The following is a 10069-nucleotide window of genomic DNA, read 5'->3' on the forward strand; positions in this document are numbered from 1 at the left end:
CCTTTCGATTTCTGTCAATTTTGATCTTGCGAGAAAAAAGGCGACTTTTATGTAATGCAATTTTTGGGATATAAACTCGCAATTCTAACTATATCGCAATTCCGAGTTTATATATAATAGAATTGCATCTTTATATCACACGATTTTTACTTTATTTCTCTTTCGAATCCTCTCTTTATTTTGACTATTTAATTGCGAGATTTAAAGTCGTAATTGTGTGATATAAACGTACAATCGTGATAAAGCGAGAATTCTGAGTCTATGCAATTTCGAGATATAAATGCAAAATTTGGACATTTTATCTCACAATTTTGACTCTTTCTCTTGCGACTGCTCTCTTACTTTATTTTAACTGTTTATTTGCGAGATATAAAGTCATAATTATGTGATACAAACTCACAATTCTGACTTTATGTCTCTCAATTTCAACTTTATTTCTCTTTTGACTTATTTCTCTCTTAATTCCAACTTTATTTAATTGTGACTTATAGTCTGAATTGCATGATATAAACTCGCAGTCGCGAGAAACAGTCAGAATTACATTTTTATTGTATTTTTTATTGCATGGCGACCCATTTCAGGGGTGTCCAAATTACAATTTATAATCAAACAGCACATAATAAATGTATCGTCATATTTACAATTAAGCTTAATACTATGAGTGCTTTCTACGACCCCACGATGTCTTGTTTTGACATCCTTCCCTGGTTTTGATCCCAGGTGCAATTAAATTTGAGATCTCCTGTGATTTTCTATCTTGAGCAAAGAACCAATTCTCAGATCACGCTAGAAATGCTGTCGCTAGTCACTGCAGTTAATGCACCGCTACGGTTCACATCATTTGTGACTTAAATTGTAATGCGTGTCACTGGAGTGGAAGCAGATGAGTTTGAGCCATCTTCTCTGAGGTGGGAGTCTTTCTCGTGTTTCCTCAATGAAAGACAGCGAGCGGCGATATTCGCGGGTGTGAGAAAGATGTTGGAGTCTCCTGAGCAATTATATGAAGCTTAAAACATGAGCAGGTGTCGTCTCTCACCTCAGAAATAACCTTTAGTGGAGACACATCCACCCTGAAGAGAATATTGTCCATCCGGGCGACATACAACATCCTCTGAGAACTAAACGAGGAGTGGTGTGAGGCGAAAACGGGCAAGTTCGTTCTGTCTGTGTCCATCACAATTAATGATGCCCCTCTTCGAATAAAGAAGAGGAAAAGATACTAACCTTCAGACCCGAAGGGCTGAACCTCTATTATAATTGTAAGGATTTTTATTATTATTATTCTGCTCTAAAACTGACCGTGCAGACCAAACGTTAAGTCGTAGAAAGCTGAAACTTTGAGGGAAGGTAGTCCCCCAGATCGGCCTCAAGGTGGCGCTATAGTGGTCATGTTTACATTTTGGCTCATAAAGCGTATTCATTGGATTCCTTGACTCATGACGGACAATTTCTCCGATATCATTTCCGTCATGACAACGTTTGCGCTATTTTGCGTAATTCGAAAAACCTACTTTTTCGAACTCCTCCTAGGCCGTATGTCCGATTCGCAGGAAATTTGGGGTGTGTCTACTATGAACCCTCCTGACAAAAATATATCAAAGGAATTTTGATTCGTCAAAGCATTGCGAAGATATAAGCCAACGAATTGGTCAGGCATCGTCCATTTTGGACGTATTGACCAATATCTACCGAATGAAAAAGCCAAATGTTACGACACTTGATACACATTGGCAACGGGACATTCTGAGGATGCATGCAAAGTTGCCTATAGGGGCGCTACAACAATAACTCATAACAACCGCAGCCGTATGATCAATGAAGTTGAAAATTGGTGTGCATCTTGTAGGGGCCAAAGGCTAACATGTCCTACAATATCAGATGGACAATCAAATGGCAGAAGCTAATAACATTAAATCTGAATGTCCGACCGTTACGAAACTTGACATATTTGTAGACAGTGTCAGAATGAGGTTTTGTACCATGTGTTATGAGAATAGACCACAAGGTGGCGCTGTAACAAGGACATTTATGTTTTCGACAATAACTTCACAACTGAGTTGAATAATCTCAATAAACTCTGATTTCTTGCACCAAGAACTACGAAATGTATATCTACGTTTTATTGTATTTTATAAAATGTTTCTAAAAAAGCTACTTTTTCGAACTCCTCCTAGGCCGTATATCCGATTCTCACAAAAATTGGTGTGTGTTTACTATGAACTCTCATGACTAACATTTATCAACAGAATTTTGATTCGTCGAAGCGCTGCGAAGATATAAGCCAACGAATTGGTCAGGTGTCATCAATTTTGTACGTATTGACCAAGTGTGCCGCACAAGCCCTCAAAAGTGAAGCCAAAACGTCTCGATCGCCCCCCGGTGACTGGTCCTAGTATAGGTCATAAGCCCCGCCTCCCCATGTTATTCAACGGGACGTGAGACCAACTAAACAATTAAATTACACTTTACTGTCGTTTCTATCACGTTGATGTCATTTCAAGTGTTTGTTTTCAAAATAAGTTTGTTTTTAGTTATTTGATGCTATAAAAACGCTGCTGTGACATCATGATTGACAGCTGTGATTGACAGGTTCTCTGAGCGATGTAGTCACTGAAGCACCAACTGACTTTTTTTCGGGATCTTCGGAGGACTGAGGAGATTGGAGCTTTAAATGTAATATCTAAATTTCTATAATTAATTATTTCACACCGTCATAAGTCAAAAGGGGTGTGTGCTTGCGATTGATTCAGCGAGAGTGAGGGCGGGGCCTTGATTTCGCTGCTTTACTTCCTGCTCACTACTGCGCAGGTCTGGTCCCAAAATCGCAACTGCGCAGACTCGAGTCCCAAGATGTCAGCGCCATATCGGGACACTGGCGGCTTCAGTTCTCACCAATGGAAAAGAGCGAAGGGGCGTCGTCCATCTTTTTTTACAGTCTATGGTATTGACCAATATCTACCAAACGAAAATGCAAAAATGTTACGAAAATTGATACACATGTACAACAGCACATTTTGAGTCTGCATCGAAAACAATTTGCCTATAGGGGGCGCTATAGGCTATACGCTATTTCAGCATAATGACTGTATAAATGGTGTTTAAATTTGTGAACTACATCTAGGACTCCCTAGGTCAATAATTATCAAAGAAAATTTGAACTGTAGTTATTTATTTAGTTATTTAGGGGTTGCATTTATCATGTGGGTTTAACCAAGTGTATCCAAAATGCGTGCATACTTTGAAAGTTCTTAAAAGGCTTGAACCCCGACAATTGCTGCTTGCAGCTATATTTATTATTATTATTATTATTTTCTTGAGAGATCTGGCAACACTGCAACTGATATATCTCTCATCCTTAGCACAGATGTTACTGACCATTCTTTAAATTGATTTTAACCAGTTAAGCAGCAGGAAAGAAATACAGTTTCTGCTCAGAACGAACCAAAAATTAAAAACGTTTCGTTTTTAGTCCCCTGTTCAAAACTTCTTCTCACGTGTTTTAACATTCAAGTTTGATTTAATTTTGGGTGAACCATTCCTTTAATTGATGGCATAATATGGATTACAGCAGAAAATAATGTCTTGTTTATTTATAAAAAATTAAATAGCAGTTCCAGAGTTACATTTAAAACTCTGTTGCCATGACGACAGTTACACTGTTACACTGTAACACAAAGGAGGTCATTGTTTATCTACGCATAATACATTCTGTTCTCATACGATTTTTAGGAAATGAACAGGACTAGTAAGCAGTTCTCTTCCGCTTCAAACTCTGCAGCAGGCCAGATTTTTGCCCATTTCCCAGCATCCTCTTTGGCAGTAGATCTGGCAGAGCCTGAAAGTGTCTTGTCTCCTCCGCAACCATCTATCTTTCCTCACAGAGTCATCTGGTACCGAGCTTTCCATTTGGAACAAATCTGTTGGCTTGAGTTCTGACTCGAGAGCCAACGGGAATCTAAAATGACTCGTAATATCCAATGAGATGAGGGAGGAAGAGCAAACCGGATTATATCCTCTGGTTCTGAATTATTAGAGAGATTTGGGGAGAGTTTTGAAGAAACTGGGTTTATAATTGGGCTGCACTCAAATATTAATGATTTTGCTTTCTGGAGAGTTGATCCAGTTAACAAGCGTCTTAATTCTACTGTGTAAAATTTTGTCTTTTGAAAGCGTGTGTAATTGTAAATAACAACTTTATTTTTACTTGACTAGTAAAATTGTATAAGACATTAAAGGGACAGTACACCCAAAAATAAAAATTCTCTCATCATTTATTCACCCTCATGCAGTCCCAGATGTGTGTGACTTTCATTCTTCTGCAGAACACAAATTAAGATTTTTAGAAGAATATCTCAGCTCTGTAGTTCCATACAATGCAAGTGAATGGTGACCAGAAATTTGCAGCTCCAAAAAGCACATAAAGGCAGCATAAAAGACTCCAGTGGTTTAATCCATGTCTTCAGAAGTGATATGAAAGGTGTGTTTGGAAACGGATACAAATTGACGTCCTTTTTTGCAAGGAATGATTTTCCTTGCCCAGTAGGTGGCGATATGCATGAAGAACGTGAAGACAAACAGGAGAAAGTGAAAGTGTAGATTTACAGTAAAAAGGACTTAAAGGACTTCCATGTCTTCAGAAGCGATACGAAAGGTGTGAGTGAGAATCAGATCAAAATGTAAGTCCTTTTTACTGTAAATCTACACTTTCACTTTCACCTACTGGGCAAGGAAAATAATTTCTAGCAAAAAAAGGACGTCAATTTGTATCCGTTTCCAAACACACCTTTCATATATTTTTATCTGTTTCTCATTCACCTTCATGATATCACTTCTGAAGACATGGATTAAACCACTGGAGTCTTTTATGCTGCCTTTATGTGCTTTTTGGAGCTTAAAATCTGACAAAATGTAGCAAACTTCATGCTTAAAACAAGAAAATAATCTGGCGATTTGGTGAGAAAGGTGTATCATGTATTATTGTGGTGGTGGGATCAGGGGGGGAGTGGTGGTGGTGTGGTGGTATAAAGCACATAACTGGTAATCAGAGGGTTGCTGGTTTGATCCCACAGCCACCACCATTGTGTCCTTGAGCAAGGCACTTAAGTCTTAACTGTAAGTTGCTTTGGATAAAAGCGTCTGCCAAATGCATAAATATAAATATAAATAAATCACATTTACAATCATTTTAGGGTTTATGTCATTTCATCGTCATGGCAACAAGTGTTGTAAAATCATCTATATCTTTCCACAGATGTGGTTCATAAGTGATTTATTGACAGTAACATCATGTTAACACACATATTGGAAGATCATACATGACTGGTGACCTTCTTTAGTCAGATCATGAGCAAAACCTGTTTTAGAGACACATACAGGAAGTTGGGACAGACACATAGTGCACTTCCTGTTTGAAATGAAGCGATGTGGCCATCTGTTGACAGAAACACTGAACACAATGGACAAATGCTGCTTATTATCAGCTGCTGACAAGGAGTTTACTGGAGCTACTCAATGTGAGGTAACTTTAGCAAACAGATAAGATGTGAGTGAAATGATTTAATCAACAGTCACACAGTGTCTGATCCCCAGATAGTGTGACAACGTGCCCCACTGTAGGGTTCAACCTGCACTGGTCTCAGAACAGTTATAGGAGAGCTAAAGGATGCACAATTAATTGTGGTGTACCGCAAGGATCCGTGTTAGGGCCGATTTAGTTTTCAATATATTTGCTACCACTTGGTTCTGTGATTGGAAAACACAACAGAAATTTCCATTGCTATGCAGATTATCTGCAGTTGTATTAGTGGTTGAATCCCAATGATGACATTTAAATGTTATTTAAACTCATATAGCAGAAATAAAAAAATATTATTATTATATGTATTTATATGTATATGAATTCTGTTCTTAAGTGACTCACCTGGTTAAATAAAGGTTATGAAAAAATGTATTTTGTGTAGCACAATATGTCACAATATTGACAATATGTCAATAACAACCAGTTGCATCTCTTGAATATATGCAAATAAAACATCAAAATAAATCACAATGTATTATTATATCAATATAAATGTCTTGAAAGTGTTTTGATAATTTGACATAATCTGGGCATTTTGTTGATCCATTTTACGTCCAAATGACTACTGAAATGTCATAATGTATGCATTAAATGCACCCTAGGATATTTCTCAAGAAAAAAAGAGTTGCACCATGTGTGAGACCAAAGTTATTTTCAAGGCAAGTCAGTCCACTCAGGAGCAATCTTTTGAACGCTCCTGGGGCAGCTATTTTCTTTAGGAACAAGCAGAATATTGGTCAAGATTACGAGCAAGGAACATATTCCAAATCAGCAGTAAGATCTGACAACAATAGTATCATAAAATGTGCTTTTTGAAGCTCAGCTCATGCTGAAACTCTCTATATTTTAGGCTGGTCCATCCACTGGCCCTGCACATTCTCGAGTTGACTAACAGGCGATGTCTGTATCTAAACAGTGATTGTCTGTTTTACCTGTAAAGCGAGACTTGCTTTTCTTCAACCGCCATTTTGGGCGTTCCAGTTTCTCACATTCATTTTAAAACAAGTGGTCCGTCTTGGGCTAAACAATCTTTGATTAGGCATTTCTGGTGAGACGACACAAGCTGATCAATGGCGTCATCTGCTGATAAAAAACAGATACACACAATTACAACACACTGCTCACGGATAAATAAATCACATCTTAAAAATATATTTAGACCATATAAATTAAATGAGACTGTTTTAGTGATTTCACATCACTTTTAAAATTCTTGGAGTAGAACGATAAAACTGCAAATACGTTATTTATTTTTATTAGTCGTAATTCCTTTGAACGTTCGGTTCATTAATATATATTTTTTAAAACCGTAATTTATTTATTTATTTATTTCATATTTTCTCAGTGTTAATAATGTGTAAATAGTTTCCCAAGCAGCACAGACGGCGCTGAAATGTGGTCTCTTTTATTTTTCTCAACGTTATTCATGATGGACCAATCACAGGCGGCATTGTCAGATGTTAGCGTTTACTTTTCTCTGCGCTTGTTTGGAATGACCAATCACAGTCGTTTGAGATTACTGTGTTGAGACATTTATTTAAAAGCAATTATAAGGATTTAATTTCCATTTGTATCAAGGGGATCAATCTTTAGAATCATTAGACATTATCCTGCAGTAGAGCGTATAAATATATTTATTAAGACCAGAAAACGTCTTTTGAGATTTCAATGTGGCTCAAAGTACAAGGAAGTGACGTAGCTGGAGCTCCTCCTCCCACGTGGATCAGCAGGAACCGGCTGTAGCGACGCAGGTGGAACCGACACAGGCAGACCGAAACCGGCGGACCGGAGAACAGAGCGATCTACGGAAAGAAAGAGGTATTTAATAATGTTGTGATCTGTTGCACGGATTCATATGGGGGGTTAAATGCGATCTGAAGTGCTGTAGCGTGGTTCAATCATGGTATCCGATTGTACTTTGATGTAAGTTCACGTTGACGCGTGCCGTTGTATTTACACGGTACTCCGAGTTACTTTATAGAACACAATCGCGCTATCAGGGTACATTTCCAAAATCCTTGTTATTCCCATAGTACTTATGTTTTAGTGGGGCCTTCGAAGGCGACGAGGGGCCTCAAGTCACCGATTGCCGGGCGCTAGTGGTGGACGCGCGCGCCCGGGCCGGAGACACCAACACCCGGTCAAAAGTACACACGCATACGTTTATTTTTCGATATATATATATATATATATATGTATATATATCTATATCTATATATATGAAATCTCAATATATATATATATATATATATATATATGTATTCAGTGTGTGTATGTGTGTGTGCGCAATATATATATCAATATCTGTGTTATATAATATATACAGTATTTGTGTTATTTTTTTAATATATATATATATATATATTTATTTATTTATTATACAGTATGTATGTGTGCAGTTTATATATATATATATATATATATATATATATATATATATATATATAACACACATACTGTATAATAAATATATATACATATACACAAGTATTCAAACAAAGTTTACTTTTGCTTAAATATTAACTTTATGTTGTTTACCTTCAACAAAGCTTAATTACTTTTACTTGAGCATTGTTTACTTCTTTAATGTATTATTTTGTACCTTTTGTAAGATGTTCCCAAAGGAGAGGTTTGTTATTTTGGTTCACTTTTGGGGCCAATTTTGCCCCTAAACTAGAGTTGAACTAACACATCCAGATTTAGGCCCGTCCCAGTTGTGACGGCGTCTTCTCTTGTGTTTCAGAACTGAAGATGGCAGATGATCCGAGCGCGGCGGACCGAAATGTGGAGATCTGGAAGATCAAGAAACTCATCAAGAGTCTGGAAGCGGCGAGAGGGTCAGTGTGTCCATTTCTCTCCAGGACGAGTTCATTTATAGTGCTCAAGAAGTGAATTATTTGACAATCACTGGAACGTAGAGATCGACCGATTATTAAGATGGTGGAAAAGGACGATAGTTTATAAAAATCGAGATGTAGAATGGTAACAATAATGTCTTTCATCAGTAGGATGACCACAGACACACACAAGAGGCTACAAAAGTCCAAAATGAATTTTCCATTTAAGTGTTGTTTCTACTTAATACTATTATTTATATGCACTCAAAACGAGGTCATGCACAAGGAGAACGGAGATGGGTCCAATTTGACCAAAGGGGGTAACGGATCTCCCTAATGGTGACATCGCACCAAATAAATAATAGTACATAAGAGCTCAAACCTCTATGAATTCTTAATAGCGACTATCTAAATGCGCCACATGTTCCCTTTGACCAAGGAAACATCATTAAATAAAGTGCAATTGGTTATGGGTATTCTCCATAGCCTCAATGTAGCACTCAATCCGGGTGGCGGAGGACGAGTCTCAGTTGCCTCCGCGTCTCAGACTGTCAATCCGCGCATCTTATCACATGACTCACAACGAGTCACGTGATCAGATGCATGACACCGCGGAGACTCACAGCATGTGGAGGCTCATGCTACTCTCCACGATCCACACACAACTCACCACACGCCCCATTGAGGAGAACCACTAATCACCACCACGAGGAGGTTACCCCATGTGACTCTACACTCCCTAGCAACCGGGCCAATTTGGTTGCTAAGGAGACATGGCTGGAGTCTCTCAGCACACCCTGAATTCAAACTCACGACTCCAGGTGTGATAGTCAGCGTCAATACTCGCTGAGATACCCAGACGCCCCGGCTTTGAATTAAGACAACGTTATTTTTCCAGTAATCATAACTATAGGGTTTGGATTGAATAATAACCCCCCCCAAAAAAACTATGATTACCGATTAATGTGTAAAACCAACATATCATCTACCTCCTAGATGTAACACGCACATGTGTTTTGACCAAGCTTGGCTCCAGCTCTAAGATGTAAGGTGGGCCATAGGACCCTCCGGGTGGGCCGAACATTTGTGGTGCTTTTTAACACTCCACGGTAGGATGCTTTTTGGGTGTTTCCACTTTGGATAGTAGCTGGTAACTGGCACTTATTTTAGTACCACCTCGGTCGAGTTTCCAAGCGAGCCGAGCCGATACTAAATGTGATGTCATAACCCTGCAGATCACTGATTGGTCAGAGAGTGTCGTCACTTCTGGCGTCACTGGATTTGCGACACGCGACATCAACCGGCTAGTTTTAAAGTTGGCAACAGTGACAGCAGTATCATTTGTTCATGTGAGGTTTGAATTGTAAAAAGAAATGGCTGTGTGCGAAACCACGCCGTGGTCAGTAAACGAGGTGCAGACGGTCCTGTCGTTTCATTCGTCGCTAACGAGGTGAAACGAAAAGTCTCTCAGGAAGTGTCTCAGCTGTTGTCCGCACACGGCTGCCACCGGACCTACCAACAGTGTAGGGACAAGTTAAATAATCTTAAAAGTCACTACAGAACCATCAAGGACCACAACAGCCGGAGTGGTTCAAACAGAAGACAGTGGAAGTGGTTCGGACGCTATCTATGGCAATAGACTGGTGAGCAATGG

At 38.7% G+C, this 10069-nt stretch overlaps 1 protein-coding gene across 1 annotated transcript in view; it reads left to right on the forward strand.

The window, feature by feature from the left end:
* The first annotated feature begins 7304 nt into the window (after nt 1–7304).
* Nucleotides 7305–10069, forward strand: part of LOC127663419 (eukaryotic peptide chain release factor subunit 1-like) — a 14946-nt gene continuing 12181 nt past the window's right edge. The window contains exons 1-2 of the mRNA XM_052155003.1: nt 7305–7396; nt 8322–8415. Of these exons, the coding sequence (XP_052010963.1) occupies nt 8330–8415 (86 nt within the window). The 5' untranslated portion in view covers nt 7305–7396; nt 8322–8329. The remainder of the gene's footprint in view (nt 7397–8321; nt 8416–10069) is intronic.

The sequence above is a fragment of the Xyrauchen texanus genome, chromosome 23 (assembly GCF_025860055.1).
Source record: "Xyrauchen texanus isolate HMW12.3.18 chromosome 23, RBS_HiC_50CHRs, whole genome shotgun sequence".
Lineage (NCBI taxonomy): Eukaryota > Metazoa > Chordata > Actinopteri > Cypriniformes > Catostomidae > Xyrauchen > Xyrauchen texanus.